Source organism: Oratosquilla oratoria, chromosome 21, assembly GCF_046742065.1.
Source record: "Oratosquilla oratoria isolate Oo_2021 chromosome 21, ASM4674206v1, whole genome shotgun sequence".
NCBI classification, from domain to species: Eukaryota; Metazoa; Arthropoda; class Malacostraca; order Stomatopoda; family Squillidae; genus Oratosquilla; species Oratosquilla oratoria.
The window spans coordinates 33,489,648-33,517,415 of NC_134797.1; the positions used below are offsets into that span (position 1 = coordinate 33,489,648).

The following is a 27,768-nucleotide window of genomic DNA, read 5'->3' on the forward strand; positions in this document are numbered from 1 at the left end:
AATAGGTATTAATCTAATTTCATTACAAGAGAAAGGTAAAAGATAGGTAATAAATAGATTGATAGACATGGGAAAGGAACTATAAAATGTATGAAGAAATATCAAAACCATTGGAAAGAAAGAAGAGAAAGGGTTGACATAATAGGAGAACAACTTTAAGTGGAACCAAGGGGTGCATGTGGTGCATCAATGAAAGGATGGATAGTTGGGGTGAATAAAGCAACAGAGCCTGGGGACAGAATAACAAGCAAGTGAAAAATGAGGGATTGAAAAAAGATGGCAAAGAATACATGAACTAAGGCAACCTGTTCCATGTCAGGAGTGCCCCTAGGATGAACTGGCAGTATTGCTGGGAAACGGATGTGTAATCTTCACATGGTTTATGTGGGAAGGAGTGAAAGAGACGAGGATGTTCTTCTCCCATACCTAACCATGTTAATTTGCAGAAGATGAAGAAGAAGAGATGATGATGTTTGATGATGACACTGACCTTTTCTGTCTGCCATAGAATCAAAGAAACACCAGGTGGCATCTGCTCCTGACCCACAACGAGTGAAGGTGACATAGTGTGAAGTTTCAATGCAAACCACAGCAAAGAGCTCCATATAAACTCTTGGTATTGTACCACAGTGGTCAGCCAACATCTGAAACTCTGAAGGAATCTTGAGGCGTTTGGTTGAGGAATGACACCCTCTCTTCTTGTGGCTATGAACCTGAAGGAAATTAAAAAAAAAAAAAAACTGTTCTCATCACTTCTTGTCATACATATATACATAAATACACAAATGTGAGCCCTTTAGGGCAGCACCTCCAGATGGATGTGAGGGTGTTCACAGGTTTTGAAGATGGGTGACAGAGAGATGATTCGCTCTGAGGTTTGTCTTGTAGGATCACTACTTGCAGGCACCTATCATGGCCCTAACCTGCAACTGTAAAAGGACAACTATGCTTCACTTTCCACACTATATACTTAGAAAAAAATCAATCCGTTTCGTGAAAACTAACCTTATCCATACACTTTGTACAGAATGCAATGCTCTCTAAGCCAGAACCGCACTGTCCGAAGCACTGTTTACACTCGTATTCTGCCAACTTGCCACATATAATGCACTGTCGAGGAGCTAAAAAGAATAAAACAAAAATTAAATTAAGAGCATAAATGGCATACTAGAGTAAGTAATTTTTTTTGCTAAGAAATATACATTGATATAAACAACAAAAGTAGTAAACATTATGTTATGCTTTCAAGTTCACTATTCTTTTTTAAAACATTATTCATTAGTGCCTTCACTTCAGTTAAATACTCTCCAGATTTCAGCCTGGTTGATGCCAAATAATTTCATTCAGTTTGGTAAATATTACCATGATGAAAAGGTTGTGAGTACCTTGATAAATCACCTACCAATAGTGACATACTTATTCACTTTATTCTGGCATCTTACAACCAACCAACCAACCAACCAAAAAAAAAAAAAAAAAAAAAAAAAAAAAAAATATATATATATATATATATATATATATATATATATATATATATATATTACCATGATGAAAAGGTTGTAAGTACCTTGATAAATCACCTACCAATAGTGACATACTTATTGACTTTATTCTGGCATCTTACAAAAAAAAAAAAAAAAAAAAAAAAAAAGCATCCTATAGTCCAATCTCCCTACCATCCACTTTATTGAAAGACAGACTAATTTCAGAAAGAGTATCATAATTTCCCAACTCCCCTAACTAACATGGATTCAAGGAGGGGCACTCCACCAGTATGCTACTCTCACACATCACAGGGAAAGTACTGGAGGGGTGGGAAAAAAAAAAAAAAAAAAAAATTATGCCTATAGACATTTGAGTCCTAAGCACATACCATCAAAACAGATCATAAACACATCCACAACAATGACAAGAAATAGTTAAAATACTGTGCAGCTGGAAGAGAAGCCAGAAGATCCCAAAACAACAACCTGAAATTACATGGTTAAACAACGAAATCCCTCCAGGTGAAATATTTTCACAAACACTAATTAACCTTTTCATAACTGATCTCTATACACCAAATCTAGAGTATAACACCAAGCTTCTCACCCAAATTTACTTATATGAACTAGAATAGAGACAGGAACAAAACAAAATGGAAGCTTCCCTACAAACCTTCAGTGACATTGCTCACCCTAGATGAATCAAAGAAACATCATATAATATTAAACAGAGAACTTATTCTACTGGACAAGTCTTTCATTTTTACTTGTAAGTCTTTCAGCTCACATATCAAGGAGTTAACAGTGAAAATCGACACAGAAATAAACATACTATGATTTGTAGCAAGTACAGGTTTTGGTCTACAGAAAGAAACTCGAATCCCAAGCAGTTCTTAAGAACCACATTTGACTATGCATTCCTGGCATAGTTTCCTATGAATAAGAAAAGCGAAGATACCTTAAACACTACACAAGAAATACACAAAGCACTAAGATAATAACAAGAGGGGGGAAACTGAAAGTAAATGTAAAAAGTAAGATAATGTGTATAAAGGGTGAGGGTGACAGTGGGATGAAAATGAATTAAGGGCAAGAAGCTTTCAGTATCTGGGGTCGTATATAGCAGGGAGTGGAGGTGAATCATAGAGTAAAAGAGGCAAGTAAACGGGAGAATGAAAAGCGTCTTGAAGGATGAACACAAAGAGAAAACTGTATAATGTGATTCACCATGGTCTTGGATCATGTCCTGGGTTCATGATCGACAGCTATTACCTTCCTGGACAAAAGCTCAGAGCTCATATATGACTGATCTATGAGTAATGCTGTGACCTCACACACACACAACTCCAACTCCCCGCCCATGAGAGTTGGAGTACCAACTTGCAGTGCAGCAATACTGAAACTATTTCAGCCCTAGATGGGGTTCAAACTCAGACCACTGGAACAGCGATTGCAAATGCTACCATTGCGCTGTTGAGCCGTTAATCCATAGCACTGCATGAAGCAGATATGAAATTTCAAGGAGGAGGAAAGTAAGACTCTAAACATGTTTGAGATGAGGTGTTTAAGAAGTATGGTGGGGCTTCAAGGGAACAGCAGAGATTTTAAACTTTAACATAGCTGAATGACATGTGGCTCAGCTTCATAGGGGCACCCCAAAACAGTCCCTAAAGTATTGGCTGCATGGGAACATGCAGCCAATACCCCAGTATGGGGACCTACCATCATTGAAAGAAAGAAGAGGTGACATGACTGAGGTGTTTAGGTCAATGAAGTGAGTGGAGAAAACTGACAGAGTTCATCACTTTGGGATGGGAGGGCATCCTGAGGTCATGGGAACACATGTCTGAAAGATATCAAGAAACAGTTTGCTATACCGATGTTTCAACCTAAATGATATAGCCCAAGCTAACACCATAACTAAATTTAAATCTAGATATGACAGAGGGGCAATCTACCATCTGTACATACATACATATACCAAAGGTTTTTTTCCCCCTTACACAGGGGGTAGCCAAAAAAAAAAAAAAAGCCATAGAAACCACTCCCCTACATACTCCACTTCTCTCCACCCTCCTCTCTCCCTCTCATCTTGGCACCTCCTGGATGACGGGTCATCCTTGCATCCTGTCCACTGCCCTGGGTCAGATGCAGTGTCGCAAGAAAGAGCACATCCACAGCAAGGCAGCTTCATAAATTCAGCAACCCACCCTCATGCAGAAAAGGAGAAGACAGGGAGAAATCCTTTCGGGCTGTGTCAATTTATTTCTCATACATACTTCCTCACCCCCCATCCCCCACCCACTCCCCCTCATGCATCACAGCATCATCCATACACAACCCTTCTCCATTCACCTCTATCTTCTGTCCTCTCCCATCTTTCCTCAACAAACATTACTCTCTTTTGTAATGCCCCTTTTACCCCATCCATCCATTTCATCCTAGGACACCCCCTCATATTCACTCCTTCCACCTCTGCCTTCCACACCTCTTTCACTAATCTTTCTTCACTCATTCTTTCCATGTGTCCAAACCATCCTAATACTCTTTCATCAACTCTATCTCCCAACTCCCTTTCCACCCCTGTTCTCTTCCTCACCTCCTCATTTCTCACTCTATCTAGCCTAGTAGCCCCTATCATACTTCCCCGACATTTCATCTCAAACATATTCAAGCTCCTTCTCTCTTCCTCTCTTATGTTTCATGTTTCTGCCCCTTACAATATATCTACACAAAAATGCATACACATTCAGATTACTAAATAACCCTTTCAAGATAAACAACCAGATTCAATACTCGACCAACAACCCCCTAGAAAAAAAACTTTCACATCAGGTAAAAACTATACTGGCATGCTTGTATTCAGGACACCATCCAGCACTGAAATGGTGCTAACACAGAATTGGCCTGGCCACAGATTCAAACTGCCCCAGATGAGACCACCACACAGAAGACACTGAACACCTCAAACTACAAAGCCCCACACTGACAATTTCTAGACAACAACACACTATGCCTTCCCTGAGTGACTTGTGGATCTGCCTAGAGGCCACAGGTCTTCTACAAGAGAGACCAGTGGCAACACACTGATCAACTGACATACATGCATATACCAAATGCTTTTTTCCCCCTTACAAGGGAGGTAGCCAAAAAAACAAAGTCATAAAAACCACTCCCACCCATTCCATCCCTATCACACTCCACTCCCCTCCACCCTCTTCCCTTCCTCGATTGATAGATGGAGAAAAAATATATGGGCCCTATGAGCATGACAAAGAACTGATAAGGCCTCATGCTCAATATCATCCACTTCTTCATAAACATCATTATCAAACCAATTTTTAATCCCCTTTTCCTTGGCACATCAGACCTCTTCAGAGTTAAAAAGCACCATCATTTCCACATCATCATCCTCCATCTGAAAACTATTAAAGTTCTTGTGTAGGTCCCCCAACTTTCACTGCCATATGAATCCCATCTGATGTTACAGCAGTCTTTATGTTTTCCAGTTCCCTTTCCTGCTCTGCTTAAAATTCACCCTGACATCAATTCTCTATTAGTATTGTGTATGCCTCATATCCTACAACCAACATTAAGTTTTCGTGGCTCTGTCTCAAGTACATTTTGATTTACATGGATATCAGGTCCTCATGAATTTCTGTCACAATCAGAAATATTACCAGCTTCCTTAGGTCCCAATGCAGCATCAGAACTAGTCTTGGGTGCATCTCTGGATTATTCACACAACTTGTCCTCACTTTCTTCATCACTCCTCAGACTATCTCTGTCCATTTCACTCACCACAGGCTCACTCCTGTTACAGCTAGTCCCTGTACCATGGCTCTGCATGAGTCTGCACTCCTGAGCTCTCACATAGATACCTCCATGTCTCAACTCCAGGGCCATGCCACTTGTTACCCCATTCTGAACATCGTTCAAATCACTGGAACTAATAATGTGTCTTAGAGCTCTAGCTAACCATTCACTCGATTCAGATGTGATAAACTTACTCCTCACTAAATGTAAAGCACTCAAATGGTCCCTTACCATATCTGATATATGAGTAGGTTCCAAAGCCAGAGGATCATTCACATAAACATCAGGTAGCCCAGGGTTGTGTCTAAAGACCAGTTGGTTTGGGGAAAACCTTGTAAAGTTGGACAAAGTATTCCTGGTCAATATGGCCCAAGCTAGAGCCACTTCCTGGTCACATCCATTATTCTGCAATGATCTTCCTCACTATGCTGCCGAGTACTCCACTCTGTCGCTTATACATCCCACTCCTCCATGGACTCTTTGCCACAGTAGCCATAACCTTTATGTTGAATGCCTCTCCCAACACCTGCATCTCATTATTCTTGAATTTCAGGCCACTGTCTGATAAGATCTTTCCAAGGGCACCAAAAATACTAATCCAACTCTTGAATAAGGCTTTGTCAATGGTTGTGGTACACTTATTCTCAATAAAAGTAGCCATACAGTATCTCATTGCCAAGCAAATAATACATACATACATATACTAAAAGCTTTTTCCCCCTACACAGGGGGTAGCCAAAAAGAAAAAGGCATAGAAACCACTCCCACCCATTCCATTTCCTATATATTCCACTCCCCTCCCCCCTCCTCTTATCTTGGCACCCCCTGGATGACGGGTCATCCCTGCATCCTGTCCACTGCCCTGGGTCAGAGGCAGTGTCGCAAGACACAGCACATCCACAGCAAGGCCGCTTCATAAATTCGGTGACCCCCCCCTCTCCATCCCCCTATGCAGAAAAGAAGACGGGGAGAAATCCCTTCGGGCTGCATCATATTTTTTCTCATACATACTTCCTCACCCCCCATCCCCCATCCCCCACCCACTCCCCCTCATGCTTCACAGCATCATCTATACACAACCCCTCTCCATTCATCTCTATCTTCTGTCCTATCCCATCCTTCCTCCACAAGACATTCCTCTCTTTTGTAATGCCCCTTTCACCCCATCCATCCATCTCATCCTAGGACATCCCCTCATATTCACTCCTTCCACAAATAATAACAAATAATAAGCACAAATAATAAGCAAATAATAACCAGAAAATACTTATCGCCCTACACCTTGAAATCCATTGTAATAACCTTGTTGAATCTTGATGCCATTGGTATACTCATAACAGGACATGGTTTAGTCTTTTGAAACCTTAGGCAAATATTGCACTACTCTGTGACTTTTTTCACTGCACACTTGAGTTCAGAGTTCTTAATACTTGCATCCACAATTAATTTAATGAATTTTGCTGGAGTGAGATGTCCAAATTGTCAATGAAGTTTCAAGGCAGTATTCCTAACATCACCTCCTTTTAAGGCCACTAAAGTAATTGTTTCTTCACAAAACTCTTTTCCTAATCATGCTGAAATTGGCAAAAAGTAGTGACCTGATGAAGAACTATGCAAGTCTATACAATGGCCATTTACTGTCATCTGATCAGAACCAAAATCCATCACCATATTTGCTTTCTTCATGGACATCTTACTCAGCAGTAAAAGAATCTCAAAATCTTCCACATCTGTTGGGATGCTTCTAATCATTCCACCAATTGTACCTGGAATCATGACCTACTTCTAGGAAGGGATCGTAACCCCATCAGCAAACATGAGCATAGCCACTGATTTCTCTTTGACCATGTTTCCATGATCATAGTCACTACGACCAAATAAAAACTCACTTAACCAATTTCTTCTACATAGTCATAGAACATCCAGAGTCTAATACAGCACATCCCTTTGCTTCCTCCACCAGCATAACTCACAAACAAGGATAAATTAACAAACTCTGTCTCGGTGGTGCCACCTTAACTTCTTTTTTCATGGGCATCCAGGCAATGTCTGGCCCATTGATAACATGAGTCACAAATCACACATTTTGTTACTTTTCCATCAGGTCCTAGTGGGTTAAGCCTTCTAGATCCACTTCTTGACCTCCTCGACATTTTTCTGTAGCCACTCATTCTACTTCTTGACCTCCCATGCTGAGGGTCTCTAACAAATAATGCTTGATTACTCCTGCTTTCCTCATGTTCCGCCCTCTCGATCAAAAACACTAGTTCAATCTTTACCTTTCCAACAGACTTACTATACTGTGCACTATTATCCCCAGCAAATATTCTATTTAAAACAGCTTTCATGTTACTATATGTTACCTCAGATAATGCTGATATCACTAACTGCTGCTCCCGATTCCTCAATTTGCAAGCCGCCAACATCATAAAGGCCATAACTGAGTCTGGAAGTGTCATGTCTTGCTTGGTAAACTTGAAATAGGCACGTTCAAATTCTGCCACAAACTTTCAAATGTCCATATCACTAGGCCTTGTCAATTGTATAGCTCCTGGAAAGCAGCAAACTCTCTGCACCCTTTGTCCACAAGGAAAAACCCATCAGGCTTCTCCAGAATTTTTTGCACACTGTTTTCAGCTTCTAGATCACTCACTTCCAACTCCAAAGTAGTGATTTTCGCCCTACCTTCCAGTGATAAGTGAATGGCCAATGCTTTCTTCTTTGCCAAATCCATCAACTTGCATCATATTTCCATGTCTTTCTTCCAGTTCTCATATCCATATTCTTCCACAAACTTCGGGGGGTATCTAGTTGTCATTATCACACTTTCCTGGCCAAGAAACTATGCTCTGCTTACAATGTTAGTTCTTTACTTGTTCACTCGCTGGTTGTTCACTACTGACCATCCCTTTCACTCCACCATAGCCCCCATGTAACACTGGCAGGACCATGATCTCACAGCTGACAGGTGCACTCCACTTACTGGTTGGAGGGGGGGAGAGCGTGGTGTCATATTCATCCTCCTCTAAAACCAGTGGTAGGAACAAACATCACAGATGACATATCAACATAAGAAATTATCACATACTAATAAAAGAACATTATCTTGAAGAAATTGTCCCAGACACAACCACCACACCAAGGACATTGAACACCTCACCTGACAAAGCCCTACTCTAGCCTTACCCAGACAACAAAACAATATCTCTTTTTAGAATGACATATGGGCATATCTGATGGCTACATTACTCGTCAAAAGGATGCGGCCCCTACCTCTTGCAGTCACATATTTATGACAAAAATAGGAAGGCATTTTCAGAGGTGAAATTATGTAGACAAAATGTATCTAGTAATCCCCTGCTGTCATGCTGGGTCAACAGAGTGGAACATGAGGGAGAACCCAGTCAGTTGCTCCCACACTGCTGTGGGAAGAGCATTTATAGGTAACCACTCAAAGAAAAGAAATACCAGACCTGAATTATACAGGCAAACTAATTCTGAGTCACTTACAGTCCTCAATGACATCAGTGACATCTAGCACCATGGAAGGTAAGATGCGTGGATACATTTTGTAGTCTTTTCCGAATCTTGGCATTTGTATGATGAGGCATGATGGAACCTGAAAGAAGAAAATAAATTTCAAACAACTGCTTTTGTAACCAAATGTACTCTTCATCTATATATATAAAAAAAAAAAAAAAAAGGTCCTCTCCACATGTAAGAATTTATTTCAAATCAGTGGTAATAAGATATGAGATATGGGCTGCCGATTAAATGAAGCAGCCTTGCTGTGGATGTGCTGTGTCTTGCTGCATTGTTCCTGACCAAAGGCTATAAGTAAGATGCAGGAATGACCCTTTATCCATGAGGAGCCTAGATGAAAGGGAGGGAAGGGTGGTGGATGGGAGTGGAATTATACCTTTTGACTTTGGCTACCTCCCTGGTAAGGGGGAAAAGCCCTTGGTACATGCATATATATATATATATATATGATATGATGATGATATGGTTTAACGTAACAAACTCCCCCCTATCGGAAGGCTAGGACGGGGCCCTCACAGAGGGCTTTGTAGCATGGAATTTAATGAACCATGCCCTTGGTTCAACTTCGCTGGTGGCAGGATTCAAAACGCCATCCCCTCGACCTTCGCCGCAAGTAACGATGCCCTAACCCGCTCAGCCAGCGAGATGGATAGATGGTTTGAAAGGGGCTTTGAGCAAGAATGGAATGTCTGTTGAGCAAGGAATGGAGAATGCACAGGATACATGTGAGTGGAGAATAGTTGTGTATGGATGAGAGAAAAACAGTCACATACTACTAATACAACACTGACAACAGTCCAATGTTTCTTCATAGAGGGATCTATGTAAGGACCTGAGGACTGCTCTCAGCCACTGTAAGGCCATGGGTTTACATACACATATATACCAAAGGCTTTTTCCCCCTTACAAGGGCGGTAGCCAAAAAACAAAGGCATAAAATCCACTCCCACCCATTTCATCTCCATATAATCCACTCCCATCTACCCCGCTCCCTCTCTCTTATTTTAGCTCCTCCTGGATGACGGGTCATCCCTGCATCTAGCCCACTGCCTTGGGTCAGAAGTAGTGTCGAAAGACACAGCACATCCACAGCAAGGCCGCTTCATTAAATTGGTGACCCCCCTCTCTGTCCCCTCAAACAGAAATGGAGTAGATGAGGAGGAATCCCTTTGGGCTGTGTAAATTTATTTTTCACATGTACTTCTTCAACCTCCATACCCCACCCATTCCCTCTTTTTTTTTAGTTAGTTAAGGTTTATTCAACAATATAAAATACAATTTAGACATACATATATACAATTTTTTTTTTTTACAAAATTAGTAGTTGAAAAGGGAGAGCGAGAAGCAAAGCTTATGGGGAGTTGCTCTCCCTTTAAGGATTTTTTTTTTTTTATTAATTTTTGTTACATGTTAGTATGATGCATACATACACATCTACACACAAATATACATATATACACACATACATACATACACATATATATACACACACACACAATGAGATGCAACACGACGTCCGCTAACTCCGACCTCACGTAGGAATCGGGGTCATCACAGCATCATCCATGCACAACCATGGGTTTACAGTATTATTTTTATTATTATTATTATTAATTATTATTATTATTATTACAATAATAATAATAATAAAAAAAAAAAAAAAAAAAAAAAAAAATCCAGGCAACTTATCATCATCATATAGCAAATAATCATATAATAGGCTCTGCCTGTATTTACCGTCAATCTGAACTTCAAATAGTAATCCCTAACAAATTTCTTGACTATAGTTCACTAAACATCTAAAATGTTTTCCAGGAATAAATTACTATGAAAACTCATTTACCTGTTTGAGCTTGATATCAGATGTTAAAAAAGACTGATCGAATAACGTTTGGACTGAGGGTAGATTTAGCCGTTCATCCTTGTCCACAAAGAGCTGGTAGTGGTATGCTTCTTGTCCAGAAGACAGCTGTAATAATGGTTCTGCCTGCAGAATCTGGGCTAATAAAGAGTGCAAGAATTCTTCTGGATCTATAAAAGATAAAAGGGAAAAGACATACATGAAATGGGAACAGCAGGTTTTAAAAGTAATAGGGATTCATTTTAGACACTATATAGAAGTATATATGCATACATACATGTACCAAGGGCTTTCCCACCCTTATAACATAAATCCACTCCCACCCATTAACCCCTTGAGTACCGGATGTGTGTTTCGTGACACCTGCGTGTCACAGCTGAGTGCACCCGCCAGGAACTGAGTGCGCTCCCCGTGACACGCACGTGTCACAGTTATAAGTTGTGTGTATTGAGGGCTCTCAAGGCCTCGGTTTCTGGGTTATTTCTACCCACATGGTGGCAAGTGTCTGTATTTACAAACATAAGAGTCCAGCCATTCGTGGGATGGTTTGAAACGTTTGTTTACATAAGGTTGACGGGTTGGTAACGAAGGGGTTAATCCCCGCATACTCCTCTCCCATTTACCACCCCACCCTCCATCTTTTCTTGGCTCCTCCTGGATGATGGGTCATCCCTGCATCTTGTCCACTTCCTGGGTCAGAAGCAACACAGCAAGGCACACCACATTCACAGCAAGGCCACTTCATTTAAGCAGTGACCCTCCCTCTACATTCCCTCATGTAGAAAAAGAGAAGATGGGGAGAAATCCCTTTGGGCTGCATCAAAATATTCACACATACTCCCTCATCCCCCCATCCCCCGATAATATCCCATCCATGCATCACAGCATCATCTATACACAACCATTTTCCATTCACCCCTATCTTCTGCTTTCTCCCTTCCTCAACCAACATCCCTCTCTTTCCCAATGCCCCTTTTACCCCATCCATCCATCCATCTCATCCTTGACCTCATGTCCACTCCATCCATCTCCACCAACCATGTTGGAATAGAAGTATAACACAGATATAAGAAGACAGAAACATGAAGATGCTCTAGTAAAATAACAAAGCAGAGTTAAAAGAAGAAAAATCCACCAATCTCTTCCAGGACAGAACCTGGGTAATGAACTCTCTGATTGTGTGGATAAAAGTAATCTATATTTCATATGTGGAGTGCCAGGTAAAAATTCAGTGGAGAGTTAATGGTAAAGATGTGTTTCGAGAGTTGATGATCGCTAACACAGTGTTTAGGAAAAAGGTCAAGCATAAATACACATGGGAGAGGGTGGTTGATAAGGCATTGACTATGTGTAGTGGTATCCAGGAGAAGAGTAGGAAGAGTTCTGGATGTTCATATTCTTAGAGGAGTGGGGGAATTATAAGATCATTTTTTGGTAGGAGGTAAGTTGAAAGTGGAAGATAGGTGCAGAAAGAGGAAAAGGGCAGAAGGTAGTGAGGTGCTTAGAGTACATACATATATTTACCAAGGCTTTTTCCCCCTTACAAAGGAGGTAGCCAAAAAGAAAAAGGCATAAAATCATTCCCACCCATTCCATCCCTAAATACACTCTACTCTCCTCCACCCTCCCTCTTATCTTAGCACCTCCTGGATGACGGGTCATCCCTGCACCTTGTCCACTGCCCTGGGTCAGAGGCAGTGTCGCAAAGCACAGCACATCCACAGCAAGGCCGCTTCATTAAATTGGCGACCCCCCCCTCTCCATTCCCCCCTGCATAAAAGGAGAAGACGGGGAGAAATCCCTTCGGGCTGCATCAAATTTTGCTCACACATACTACCTCACCTCCCATCCCCCCACCCATTCCACCTCATACATCACAAACTGTTTAAATGAGAAAAAATGGAGCACGGGTACCAGGAAAATCTGAGAAGTGTGGGAGGTAGTGAAGGATACAGTATAGGAGGAATGGGGGTGTTTCAAGGAGTGACAAGGTGTGCAAAGATGGTATATGGAATGAGAATGATGGGATGGAATAGAAGGGTAGCGAGTGGTGGGATGATGAAGTGAAGAAGGTTGTGGAAAAGAAGCGACCATTCAGGGACTGGTTGCAAAGTAGGATAAGAAAAACATATGAGAGGTACAAAGAAAAAAGAAGTAAAACAAAAGATAAAGGAGGCAAAAAGGAGAGCACAAGTAAAATGGGGGAGGAGTATGGCAAAAAAAACTTTGAAAGTAATAAAAAGATGTTTTGGAGGGAAGACAGGAAGGGGAGTCAAATAGAAAAGGTAAAAGGCACAGGTGAATAGATATTCACAGAAGAGGAGGCAGTAGGGGGAAGGTGGGCAGAGTATTTTAGAGAGTTGTTGAATATGGAGGAGGACAGGGAAGGATTGGTGATAGCAGTGGGAGGTGCTAAGAAAATGATGGTGTTCAGACAAGAAAATGGAGGAAAAATAACAAAAGATGAGGAGCATGTAGTTCTGAAAATTATGAGAGTAGATAAGGCACCTGGGTTAGATGGGTGTCATGTGGAGTGCATGAAGAAGGGAGGTAGAGTAATAATGGACTGGCTAGTGTTGCATGGACCATATTTTTGTGGTACAACAGATCTGTGAGAAAGCTTTATGGATTTGGAAAAGGTTTATGACAGGGTAGACAGAAAGGCACTGTGGGAGGTTTTGCAGATATATTGAATTATGGGAAAGCTGTTAAGGGCAGTCCAGAATTTTTACTAAAGTAGTACAGTCTGTGTTAGAATTGGTAATGGAGTGAGCAAGTAGTTTGAGGTAAGGGTGGGACTGTGACAAGGATGTGTCATGTTGCCATGGCTGTTCAATTTATACATGGATGGAGTAGTTCGAGAGGTAAATGCAAGGGTAGTGGGTCAGGGATTGGGGATGGTTAAAGAAAATGGAGAAAAGTGGGAGGTGAGCCAGTTATTGTTTGCTAATGACACTGTGCTTGTGGCAGGGTCAGAGGAGGGATTAAGGGAGTTAGTAAGACTTTGGGAGGGTGTACGATAAGAGAAAGTTGAAGGTAAATGTGGGTACATGTAAGGTGATGAGACGTATAAGGGGAGAAGATGGCAACAATTTGGAAGTAAGTCTTAAAGGAGAGAGGCTGGAGAAAGTGGACAGTTTTAGGCATTTGGGGTCACATGTGGCAGGAAAAAGGAGTGGCAGTGGAAGTAAATTGTAGACTGAAAGAAGCAAGTAAGTGCCTTGGGGGATTAAATAGTTTTATAAGAAGTAGGCATTTGGCAATAGGTACAAAGAGGCGACTATATGAAGGGGTGATTGTGCCAATGGCACTGTATGGGGCAGAGACTTGGAATTTAAAAGATGCAGAGAGGGAAAGTTTAAATGTGTTTGAGATGAAATGTCTGAGAAGTATGGTAGGGGTTACAAGGTTGGATAGAGTGATAAACAAGGAGGTGAGGAGGAGAGCTGGGGTGAAAAAGGAGATGGCAGATACAGATGATGAAAGAATATTGGGATGGTTTGGACACATGGAAAGAATGAGTGAAGAAATACTAGTAAAAGAGGTGTGGAAGGCAGAGGTGGATGGAGTGAACTTGAGGGGGTGACAGAAGATATGGATGAATGGGTGAAAGGGGAGTTGAACAAGCAGGGAATGTCTATTGAGGAAGGAAGGAAGAAGACAGGAGATAGGGGTGAGTGGAGAATGGCTGTGTATAGATGATACTGTGATGCAAGGGAGGAGAAGGGAGAAGGTAGGGAATGGTTATATGTGAATGATATTTTGATGCAACACAAAGGGCTTTCTCCCTGTCTTCTCTTTTTTTGCATGAGGGAATGGAGGGGGGGGTCACCAATTAAGTGAAGCTGCCTTGCTGTGGTTGTGCAGTGTCTTGCTGCATTGCTTCTGGCCTAGGGCAGTGGGCAGGATACAGGGATAACCCATCATCCATGAGAGGCTAAGATGAGAGCGAAGAAAGGGTGGATAGGAGTGGAATGGGTGGGAGTGGATACTTGTCTTTTGACTTGGCTATCTCTCTTGTAAGAGGGAAAAAGCCCTTGGTATATAGGTAGATATTTCACATAGATATATCAAAGTTTCTTGTGTTGGAAATTCATGTCTTGTGTGTACTGAATATGTCCCAGTATGACTCCTTCACAATGTATACCCTGTACCAATGGTCTATCTATACATCAAAGAAAAAGAAAAGAAAAGAAAAATATCATAATATTCTATATTTGTACAATTACTGACCTTTTTCTTCTGTTGTAAGTCCCCGAACAGAGGACAAGTTGTCAAGTTTGGTCCGAAGCTTCATGATTCTGTCTGCACGCACAAACATATTTGCACGTAGTGGATTGACTATTTCTTCCCGCAAGATTCTTTGCACCTCTGAATATTCCTTGATGTCTTTGGTTGTTGGAGGTCTATATAACAGACTATCAAATACACTGCAAAAAATTGAGAATTCATTTCACTCAAATTTAAATATTGATGAAGTGTAGCAACATTAATACATGTCTGTCAGCAAGGATATTTTCTTGTAGTCTAGAACTGGGAGGGGGAGGAGGAGGAGGAGGTGGAGGAGGAAGAGGAGGAGAAAGAGGTGGTCAATAATTTTTACTATCATTACCTTGTAAAAGCAAACATGCTGAATAGCGTTGCGTCTAAATAACAGGAGTTTTGGTGGCCCTGAATTCCCCGATTTTTACCAAACATCGATCTGACTTCTTCCATGGTAGACAGGGGTGCTATCCGTCCAGTGACTGGCTGGCAGTCTGTGCTGCCAAAAGCTGAAATGTCAAGAAGCTGTGCGTGCATTCCAGTACACTTTTCTAGTAATACATTTACTATTTAGCAGACCAGTGAAATTATGATTCATTATTATGCAGTGTTGAACAATCACCATCCACAAAGGTTCTACAGTCACACAAACATAAAGGATCAAACAGTCATGCAAGTTACAAAAACAAAAACATCAATCCCTAGTTCAAAACCAAAAGCAAAACTACACAAACCCTTCAAACACAAAAATCTGATAGGAGGAGAGTTGGGTAAAAGTGATTAATACTCAAGATATTTCTATTTTCCATCGGGAGAAAAGCTTTAATTAACAGGGTACATAAAACAGTACATAAAACAAATAACATACAAATCTTGTCTAAAGGCAGTGTCTTCTACATAAAACTAAATGGAACTGAAAATATCCATATAAAGTCTCACCCAGGATGATGACAAACTTTTTTGAAAAAAAAAAAAAAAGAGAAGAAGAAGAAGAAGAAGAAAAAGAAAAGAAACTAAAGTCAAAAGAGTGATGCAAGAGTGGACACAACTGACAGGGAAAACTTCTTAACTTGTGCTAAGAATCACAAGATATTGGGGGGAAAATATTATAAACGAAAGGACATCAAGAAACAAAGTTTTCCATACAAATGTGTCAACATTAAATGACATAGGTACCAGCAAAATTGTGGGAGAGATGTATGGATTGCTGCAGAACATTAAGGTGACTTTTCACTATATGGACAAAGAGATGATGAAAAACACACAGAAAGCCTGATATATCCAAGACTGGAATATGCATCAGTAGTATGGCTCCCTGCCAAGAAGACCATAAAGATCGTCTATGAGGGTTGCAAGAACCACCTACCACTGAAGGGTTGTGGGTTGCCAGTCTATGAAATTCAAGACAACAACTGTAGCATTCCTTGGGGAGACGGGACTGCTTGGACAGACAGTCTAGGGAACGACAACAACAACAACAACGACAACAACAACAACTGTTATTACTTACTATAGGGTAGTGAAAGTAGGATAACATAAAGTCAGACAGAAGTGTTTGGAGATAATGGAGATGTGGTTGCAGAGAAAGATAATAAAGATACCACGGACTCAGAGGACAACCGATGAAGAGGTGCTTAATATGGTGGGAGAAAGGAGGAACCTACAAAGAACAATAAGGGGATATCAGCTGAGATTTGTGCATCACAGAGTGAGAGAGGGAGGGCTGGAAAAAGCTGCTCTCACCTGGATGATTGAAGAAAAGAGAAAGAGAGGAAGTCCAATAGAAAAATATCTAAATGACTTGGCAAGAATAACAAACCAAGAGCTAAGACCGTACTGCAAAACATATTGACATCCTTGAAGATATGGCAGTGGTAAGGGTAAGGTGAATACAATAGAGTAAGTATGCATGATGACAGGGATTAGAATCAACAAACATTTAGAAAAGAGAGGTTAGATCAAGATAAGCTCAATAACATGATCAGCAGGTACAAGAGAAGACAATACACAGAATTATGGTTAGGAGGATGAGCAAAAGAAGACACATGGAAAAGTAACAGTGACAAGATTATGTAGTTCTAAAACAAAGAAAAACTATGAGCTGCCAGAAGTGGATATGATACAAAATTTAAAAAGGACTACGTGACATGATGTGGGGCAACAGGTGAAACAAAATGAATATTTATAGCAAAAGAAAAGAATTACAATCAGAAGAAGAAACTTTAACTAGAAGAACTGGCAGAAGGAAGAAATCATTTAACTATTCAAGATCTAACTACCCTGAAATGTACCTCCATATTACTGACTGTCAGATTTTGTAGTCAACACATCAAGGGCTTTAGTGATATCCCTATAGACCAGCCACACAACATTCTTTTATAACTGGAAACTAAATTCCACTCATTAAAGAATGCTGATTACTTTAAATTTCTATACTTCCTCCTTTCTGTTATCTTCCATTAGTCTCTTCTTTACCACTTCTGATTCCTTCTCTTCAGCACACCCAAGGACAGAAGCGCTGCTTATCAGCAACAAAATACAAATGCCATGAACTCTACAATTACTGTACATCAAAGTGTGATGTGGATCATATCAAACCATAGTGTGTGTTTTTTCATTACACCCAAACTCAAATCCATTCTGTTTTGCTTCCAATGACCAAAAAATGATAAAAAAATACTCTCACTACAAAAGCAAGAAAACATTTCCACCTTCAACTAAACACAGCCTCATTGCATGCTTATGACATTCTTTCATTCATTAATGAAAAAGGAAATTATTTAATCAAAACTTAAAGTGTGACCCAAGAGTGATTTAGATCAATAAAAAGTTGCTTATAAATTTCTATTAGTAATGAACCAAGTAAGGAGTAAAAGGGTAGGACATGAAAAAGCTAGTGTTGAAACAGAAGTAATGCACTTTACCCCTTTGCTTTGCTGAAACAGAAGAGATCCATTGTGAATACCTCAGGTGTCTATTACAAAATTCTACTGTAAGTTTCAAGTATATAAATAATTTGGTTATAGCATGAAGAAATTGTATTACTGGTAATATAAATTTTATTCACATATAAAGGATGTTCAACTTCTTTAATTTTTTCCTACTTATTAAAACTATATTTCTAAGACTATATAACAGCAATCCTGAAAGCAATGCCTTACAACTATATGTATATGAAAGAACTGACTATACTATACAGATAAAAGTAACACTTCAATTATAAAATGTTAGTTTTTTCTAAAGCTTATAAGTACAAGCTCAATATAATGAACTAATTTAGCTAAAGCCAAGTTTGTTACAGAGAAAGGTTGGCTATCTAGTTTGTTATCAAAATCCCCATCACCCTTGTGCTCTAGTTTGTGAAATTTTCCTTAGATGAAATGCCTTTCCGCTATATCCTTCATGGCTATTTAACAATGAAGTTTTCTCTGATTCTTTTTGAGGGCAACATTAAGGTAGATCATGACAGAAAAGTACAAATGAACAATATATATGGAAGAAATGTTAGAACAAAGAGCACAACAGGACTGAAAACCACATGAATGAATAAACATGCTTGCCATTATCTAATGCAATCTGATTTCTTTTTGAACTTTGTTCACAATCTGTTCTTTTTTGTGGACTTTAATTCACAATAGGGAATTTTTTTCTGAAAATTTTAAATTCAGTTACTGCAACTGGGGAGTTTCCTACATTGAGATTGTACCACATACGTAATCCACCACTTGGCTTGGCTTACCTGAGACCAATTTCTTAGATAAATTTTGTGAAATCTATGTGCAAATGTGTAAAAATTTATGAATGTAAGTTTGAGTGAATTTATAAATATATCTACCTAGCTCTACTTTTCAGAACAGAAATCCTCATTGTACATACATACATATACCAAGGCTTTTTCCCCCTTACAAGGGGGGTAGCCAAAAAGAAAAAGGCATAAAATCATTCCCACCCATTCCATCCCTGAATACACTCCTCATTGTATCTCATCTAAATTCTAATTTGTCTGACATAACCTTGAATTCCTGGATACCTTTAAAATATATACATTTTACCAGCCCAGCATTGGGAAGTTCTCAACATCTTTTGTGCCCACTTCCATTCTATTATGGAGTTTGTATTTTAGCCTTTTATTTCATATTGAATTATAATGGCAAAACATACCTTCAAAGAACTCAAGGCAATTTTCCCATTGACTCCATTCCTCCAATCATATGTACCCAGGACTTTATTAAGATATTTCATCTGTGTATGGATACTAATGATATTGATACGGAAGTACTAGAGGTGTGCTATGTCAGATGTACAGTGGATTGCTAATACTCTTGATTTGTATGTCAATGGAAATATATTGTGATTGAAAAAGAGGCCTTAGTGGTGATAGAGGGGTTGGATAAGTTTAAGGTGTATTTAGGGTGTGAAAAGGTGGACTAAGAATGGCAGGTTGGTCAAATGGGCATAGGTAAGACTTAGGTAGTAAAATTAGACACATGACCATGAAGTTAAGTTTCATGGTAGATGCCTTGTTCTTCCTTGAATTTTAAAAACTGTAATCTCTAGTTCACATTTCTTCTTACAGTGTGAGGGTATATGGTAAATGTGTATATTTATTTTTACCGGAACTATTTTGTGTGTCAAGGGGATTGTTTGACATGGGGTGAAGTGTTTGTGTGGATTGGTTGGTGAGGTTGTTTAATATGTGCCTATGGGAGGAGAATATGTTAGAGGACTGGAGGAAAGCTTGTATAGTTCTGCTTTTCAAAGAAAAAGGGACCAATATAAATGTAGTAGTTTTTGATGGATCAGTTTGTTGAGTGTAGTTGGAGAGGCACATGGAGTATTTAATGAGAGGATTAGGCAGGGAATAGAGGGCATCACTGTGGAAGAACAGTGTGGGTTTAGGAAAGGTAGAGGATGTGTGGATTAAGTTTTTGTGGTGAGGCAGATATGTGAAGTGTTTTTCAACAGTCATTATATTGGTCCATAAGAGTCATTAAAAAAGAATACTGAGTTATTGTTAGGGAAGTGTAGGATGAGAAGTTCAATGTCTATGTGTGAGGGTTACATCTGGAGCAGTTTGTTTCTGAAGCCAGGCCTATTCTGTGTTGGTACTGTTTTTGTGCTAGTATGGTTCTTGTTTCTTGGTTTAGGGATGGAATGGGTGGGAATGATTTTATGCCTTTTCCTTTTTGGCTACCTCCCTTGTAAGGGGGAAAAAGCCTTGGTATATGTATGTATGTATGGTTCTTGTTTCTCTTGGGAGGGATTTTTCTGTGGGGCTGATGTCTGGAAGGGTTTGATGGTGTATGACATTTGGAGGCTGGTCTTGAAGTGACTGTTTTGTGAATATGTTTTTGTATGGATGTATTGTGTCTCCTCTTCATACCACTTTGAACTAGTGACATACAAACAATCCCATACTGATACAACACAAAGTCCAAAGTTTCTTCCCAAAGGGATCTGTGGGAGGTTCCAAGGACCACTGCCAGCCACTGTGGGGCTGTGGGCTTTCCAGTTGGCGAAACTTCAGGCAACAATTGATTGATTGGCTGACTGCTCTATCCATATGATTAAACTTGTTTCTCTAAATCATCATAGTTCCATTCTGAGGCAAACGCAGCACCTAAGTTTTGTTCCGAGATAAAACATAAATTAATTTCTATATATCTATATACCAAAGTAAATGAACTACATACCCATGCTTGCTCTTGGATTTGATGATATAGACTCCAGGAACCTGCTGTCTTTGTGGCACATACGAAGAGGTACAAACAAGGCCTTTCCAGGTGTACAGGAAAAGTATCTCTTTCCACTAAAAGTTCCATCTGAGAGTCCATCTTCTTGATCTTCCTAGAAAAGAATACAATCAACCATAACAATAAACAAAACTTAAAATTCCCTTACAGATTTTATTCAATTTCTGAGTTATGACAATGAAAATGGTGCTGGAGGTGGTATGCAGAACAAGAAATGTTAGGCAGGGAAGGAAAGTAACGGATTAGTGGTGTGAGGAACTTGAAAAATTGTGGAAAGAGAAAAAATGGAAACATGAGGAATGATTGGAGAGTAGCATGAGAATGAGCTGAGGAATTCAAGGGATGTAGACATGAAATGTGGCAGAGGGTGGCACAGTGTATGTACATACATACATATACAAAAGGCTTTTTCCCCTTTATAAGGGAGGTAGCCAAAAAACAAGGGCATAAGAACCACTCCCACCCATTCCATCCCTATCACACTCCATTCCCTTCCATCCAGTGTACATGGGAAGTGAAATATGGAGACAGAGGATACGTCAGGATTCTAAAAAAAATAAACTCTTCTGGAAGCAGGTAAATGAAGTTAGAAAGACAAAGAAGGTGGAGACTAGGGTTACAGAGAGGAGGAAAAGGCAATTAACAGAGGAAGGAAATAAGGATGGATGGAGTATTTTGAGGAACTACTATCTGTGAGCTAAGACAGGGGAGTTAAGCTAGAACATCAATGGCGGGGAGTAGTGGAGTACAAAACTGTGGGAGAGTAAAGAAGATACAAATTAGTGAAAAAGAAATGGAGGATACAGTGGCAAAATTGAAATCTAGGAAAGCAATGGGATTTGATGAGGCGAGTATGGAAATGGTTAAATAATGATAATTGTTGCCTCAAGTTTGACTGATAGCCTGCAGCAGCCCAAAAGTAGCTAGTAATAGTCCTTGGGCACTCCCATTCTCTGGGAAGAAATGCAGTTTTCATTAGTTTACATAATGATATAAAGGATATGAGGTATGCTTATGGTGTCCCGTCTCTATCCTACTATTGATCAAATCTAATTTTAGATTCACTCCTTGTATCTGACTACAGGGACCAAAGATGAGTACCTGCATTTGGTGGTCCTCTAAGATGAACAGTGAAGCTGCCCATTTTCAAATCTTGTAAAGCCCCTCCATGAGGTGCGGCCCTAAGGATGACACTCAACCTTCAGATTAGGCCCCAGATCTCTCTCATCAATTTCAGCTGCGAGTCTTACAGTTCATCACACATGGAGAGCTGGAAACCAGTGATTGCTCTTCTCTCCCTGCAACTTTCGGCCAGTGACATAAAAACAATCCCACATTGATACAACACACAACAATCCAAAGTTTCTTCCCAACGAGACCTGTGGAAGGGTCCAAGGAATATTGCCAGTCACTGTGGGGCTGTGAAACTTGAAGCAACGGTTGACTGATTGACTATCTGACTATACTATTCCTTCTTTCATATTATTCCAAGGATCAATACACCATTGTGGAAAACTACATTTTTCAGCATCTTTCAAAAGTCTTCTCTTTTTCAGTTTCATCATGTGACCTCTGGTATTTGATCCTGCATTAATAAGTCTTTTCTGTCAATTACATCCACTCCTCTCACAGCTCTAGATATTTTTATAATATGATCTCTTTTCTTCTTTTTCCTAATGGAGTGGACCAGGGGGTGATGTTGCTGGTTGCAAGCTTCCTTGCATTTAAAGGTGGAGAAAATTCTGTTAAAGTTGATAAAGAAAGATCTTGGGCCTAGTTTAGAGAATAAGCACCAGCCCTTCACAGCTGCACCTCCAAACAGAAGTGAGGAAGATGACAGGGTTTGAAGATGGGAAGCAAGAGGATGACTCTCTCTGACATTCTTCTTGTATGATCACTTTGTGCAAGTACCCATCATCAGTCAACATGAATAGGTAAAGAGGCATAAACAGCAGTGAGCAATATACGTACCATCTCAACACCAGCCACTTTGCGCCCTTCTTTCTTGTCCCCAGGAATGGTTCCGATCCAGCGAATAACACCAAAGCTTTGAAAGAAATAAAGAATAACATTCATCATTCCTGAACCTACCATATACAGAGTGTACATATATATACATAAATATATGTATTTATATATATATATATATATATATATATATATATATAAATATATATATAATATATATCTATATATATATATATATATATAAAAAAATATATATATATATACATACTTATTTGTATTTCTATACATACATAGGTCTCCCTTGATATACAATTGGGTTACATTCCTGAAAACTCAATCATATAGCAATCATTCATATAGTAAGCTTATAGAAGTATGTGAAAAAATAGGGGCAGTGATCACCTTAAAGAAGCTGGAAATGACTGTCTGCTTAGCCTGCCTGATTACAAAAGTGAAACTGGTGAAATGTAACTATATAAGGACATTAGTACAGAGCAACTGTATATTGAAATAATATACAGTAGACCAATACATCATGTACTGTGGGAGACCTGCATATAATTTAGCTATAAATTGGACCACTATATCCCAAAAATCAGATAAATAAGACTTAGGGATTTTGACACATATCCATAAATAATAAATCTAGGATATATGGCACATGTCTGGATAGTATTCAGACAGATATTGTACATTGGATGATGATCTGTTTTACTGCTAAGGATTTGGTACAAGTCCAGAACAGATCATATCAAAACAAAGGCTGCCTGCTTCTCACATGCTGCCTCAGTCCTATTTGTGTTTTCATTCTGCCTGCATCTTCATGCAATGCTTGCTTGCACACATACTAAGTGCTTTGTTGCCCCTCTAGCCTTGTATTAATGCACTGTGATGGCTTCCAAGACTAAGGTTGTATCCTTTACTTCCTCTGGAAAAGGGGAAGAAGAGCCTGAGTATGGCTAAGAAATTAAAGGTGATGGAAACTCATGAGAGAGGGTTTAGCCGAGTGCAACTCATCGTCCAGTGTGACCTTTAAAAGTCAACCCATCATGACATCCTGAAGGGTGAGGAGTGAACGAGAAAAATTATTAACAAAACAGATAGTAAGAAGGGGAAAGATGTCTACCATTCAAGAAAACTGCAGAATGATAACCTGGACAATGTTGTCTACAAGTGGTAAATGTTGGAATAAGTTATGGGTGTTCCTGTATGAGACATAAATATCCAGCATGTTGCACAAATGCTTTCAACCTTCTTGGTATCAAAACCTTCAAGTGAAGCTATGGCATTGTCAAATGTACCATAACTGGACAGCTACGGAGCACAATTTTTGGAGCTGTGGAGTCCCCTTCATTAAAAAGCTTCACCAGGTAATGGAGATAATATACCACCCAGTTCCAGCTCCACGATGCTGACAAGACTGCACAATTCTGGTATGATCTTCCTAAGAATATGTGGGCCTTGAAGAATATCAGCAGCATCTAAGGGCACTAAGAGCTCTCATTATGACTTAGCTGCCTGTCAAATACCATGGGGCCCTTTCAGTCTGGTTTAACCAGGATACTTTGATATAGTGGTACCACAACACCTTTGAAGCATCAGACAACTTATTATGGGACAGGGTCAAAGGATGTGAAGGGAGTATTTTTCTTAATAATGCCCCAACCTACTCCTTAACTGACAAATTGTATATCAAAGATGACCAGCCAATGGACCAAGAGATACAGGGTGCCAAGAGATACTACAGAAACTTCACTAGTGTTTCATGGTCACAAGGAAAGATATGAGATCAATAAGTGAAGAAGACAATGCAGAACTTCAAAATGTACACCATAAGGGATGTAATCTTTATCTAGGCTGAGGTATGGGAGAAGATTCTTCTGAACACCCTGAAGAATGCTTAGTGCAAATTCCTGAAAACAACACCACAAACTCCACCACTTGGTCATGATAAGTTTGGAGGCTTCAAGTCTTCTATGGTCAAGATATTGGTTGGAATAGCCTAAATGTTAATGCAGCTTAAGCTAGAGCCACACATGAATTGAAAACTATGTGATAATTGAAAAGTAAGCGATAGGACCCTATGACTACAGCTCTTTTCCTGTATATGACAATTAATAATTAAGTAAATGAGATCTATAGAAGCTGGACAGGGACAAGGTCAATGGGAGGAGATGGAGGAGTGTGTGGAAAAGAACTTCAGTGTATTAGGTTACCACCACCTGACCAAAAAGAAGATAGCAGAATAAGCTGAATGTGCTGAGACACCAGCCGAGGAAAAGGATGAGGAAGAAAGGACAGCTACTGGTATACCTTTGTCAGCTGGGCTGGATGCCATCAACATCTGCTTTATATTCACGAACAAGCATGGGCAATGGCTCAGAGGATATTATGCTACCATGAGGATGATGAATATGCACAACTATCCCACCTCCACAAAGAGTTGCGACCCTGAGGGAATGGTACCTGACCTGGTCTCCAAATTAGGCCCAGAAATACACACTATTCACCCTGTCACTCATTATCTCCCCCTTCTTTATACCTGTTTTTTTCACATATGGAGGTCAGTACCCTGGTGCCTACCCCCTCACACCTCCTATTAGCCAAATACACAGAAACCATCCCAGGCCCATGCACATGCTTTACATGTACAAAACCAATAAACTGTGCACACATCCATCATATGCAATATATGCCATTCTTAGTTCCACCTCACATGCACTACATTTTCCAACACAAACCAGTACACAAAGAACTGAAGCTGTAACCATCACATACTACATGCAAAAAGATCTAAATAACCTATAAACAAACATTAATGTAATTGCAAACAAACACATAGGAGTTGGTTCATTTCCTACATGAACACAATATTCACATAGTTTTAACCCAAGAAACAAAATTTACACCACAACCTACACTATCCACATTCACTGATTACACAACACACAACACAAAAATGAACTCATAACACTAGCATACAACAACTTACCCTATTCCAATTAAAGAAAACTAGCATGCACAGACACAACAAATCAATCCCAATCCAAACACAAATGAAGAAAAAAAAACTTACATTATAACAGATATTTACATAACCACCCACTACATCAACCCCGTAACGATACATCCCTCAACTCTAAACACTCAACTCATCAACCACTTCAGTACGAGTCAAATTCTCATATGCAACATCAGCTGCATATGTACAATTCATCACACTACTCCCCAAAAAGAAATAACATACATACATACATATACCAAGGCTTTTTCCCCCTTACAAGGGAGGTAGCCAAAAAGGAAAAGGCATAAAATCATTCCCACCCATTCCATCCCTGAATACACTCCACACCCCTCCACCCTCCCTCTCATCTTAGCACCTCCTGGATGACGGGTCATCCCTGCACCTTGTCCACTGCCCTGGGTCAGAAGCAGTGTCGCAAGACACAGCACTTCCACAGCAAGGCTGCTTCATTAAATCGGCAACCCCCCCTCTCCGTCCCCCCATGCATAAAGGAGAAGACGGGGAGAAATCCCTTTGGGCTGCGTCAAAATTTTGCTCACACATACTACCTTAACCCCCATCCCCCTGCCCATTCCACCTCATGCATCACATCATCATCCATATACAACCATTCTCCATTCACCCCTGTCTCCTGTCCTCTCTCATCCTTCCTCAACAGACATTCCCCTCTTCCCCAAAGCCCCCCTCACCCCATCCATCCACCTCATCCTAGGACGTCCCTTCATGTTCACTCCCTCCACATCTCCCTTCCATACCTCTTTTACTAGTCTTTCTTCACTCATTCTTTCCATGTGTCCAAACCATCCTAATACTCTTTCATCATCCCTATCTCCCAACCCCCTTTCCACCCTTGTTCTCCTCCTCACCTCCTCATTTCTCACTCTATCTAGCCTAGTAACCCCCATCATACTTCTCAGACACCTCATCTCAAACACATTCAAACTCCTTCTCTCTTCCTCTCTTATGTTCCATGTTTCTGCCCCATACAGTGCTGTTGGCACAATCACTCCTTCACGCAGTCTCCTCTTAGCATCCATTCCCAAATGTCTATTCCTCATTACACTTTTTAATCCACCAAGGCATTTACTTGCTTCTCTCAATCTACATTCTACCTCCACCTTCACTCCACCTTTTCCTGCCACATTTGCACCCAAGTATCTAAAACTATCCACTTCCTCCAGTCGCTCTCCCTTAATGCTCACTTCCAGACTACTGCCACTTTCACCCCTTGTACATCTCATCACCTTACTTTTACCCACATTTATCTTCAGCTTTCTTCTGTCACCAACTTCCTCAATCCCTCCTCCGGTCCTGCCACAAGTGCAGTGTTGTCCGCAAACAACAGCTGGCTCACCTCCCACTTTTCTCCATTATCTTTAACCATCTCCAATCCCTGACCCACTACCCTTACATTTACCTCTCGCACTACCCCATCCATGTATAAGACCTTTAACATACACCAGTTTCCATCCTTAGAGAAGTGAATGAAACAGCAATGACTCTCCAGAAAGCAGGCAAAAGATACATTCCAAGGGGCTACAGGAAAATAAACAATCCTCAAGTATACACAAAAAATAGCCATAAAAAAAAAAAAAAAAAAAAAAAAAAAATCACTGAACAAGAAAAAGAACCACTACAGTTAAACAAAGAAATCACCAAAGAAATTTGGGAAAAACACACAATTCAACAAGAGGCAAAATATATAATACATACATATAACAATGGCTATTTCCCCCTTACAAGGGAGGTAGCCAAAAACAATGGCATAAAATTCACTCCCGCCCATTACATCCTCACATACTCCAATCCCATTCACCCCCTTCCCTCCCTCCTATCTTGGCTCTTCCTACATGATGGGCCATCCCTGCATCTCACCCACTGCCCTGAGTCAGAACCAGAGTGGCAAAACAGCATATCCACAGCAAGGCCACTTCATTTAATTGGTGATCCCCCTCTCTCCGTCCCCTCATGCAGAAAAAGAGAAGATGCGGAGAAATCCCTTTGGGCTGTGTCAAAATATCATTCACATACTTCCCCCCATCCCCCTCCCACTCC

The 27,768-nt window shown here is 40.2% G+C and overlaps 1 protein-coding gene across 8 annotated transcripts in view; it reads right to left on the bottom strand.

Moving 5' to 3' along the window:
- CYLD (ubiquitin carboxyl-terminal hydrolase CYLD) overlaps positions 1 to 27,768 on the bottom strand; it is a 53,103-nt gene that overhangs the window by 3,222 nt on the left and 22,113 nt on the right. For 3 of the 8 annotated variants that reach the window (XM_076204676.1, XM_076204670.1, XM_076204669.1), the window contains exons 6-14: positions 22,692 to 22,767; positions 20,661 to 20,814; positions 17,892 to 17,957; positions 15,317 to 15,476; positions 14,938 to 15,134; positions 10,687 to 10,874; positions 8,811 to 8,919; positions 1,006 to 1,121; positions 491 to 713 (exon numbers count right to left, since the gene is read on the bottom strand). In XM_076204676.1, the coding sequence (XP_076060791.1) occupies positions 491 to 713; positions 1,006 to 1,121; positions 8,811 to 8,919; positions 10,687 to 10,874; positions 14,938 to 15,134; positions 15,317 to 15,476; positions 17,892 to 17,957; positions 20,661 to 20,814; positions 22,692 to 22,767 (1,289 nt within the window). Of the gene's footprint in view, positions 1 to 490; positions 714 to 1,005; positions 1,122 to 3,206; positions 3,331 to 8,810; positions 8,920 to 10,686; positions 10,875 to 14,937; positions 15,135 to 15,316; positions 15,477 to 17,891; positions 17,958 to 20,660; positions 20,815 to 22,691; positions 22,768 to 27,768 lie in introns of those variants that run through there. The other 5 variants (XM_076204674.1, XM_076204672.1, XM_076204671.1 and 2 more) reach the window with 4 other exon arrangements.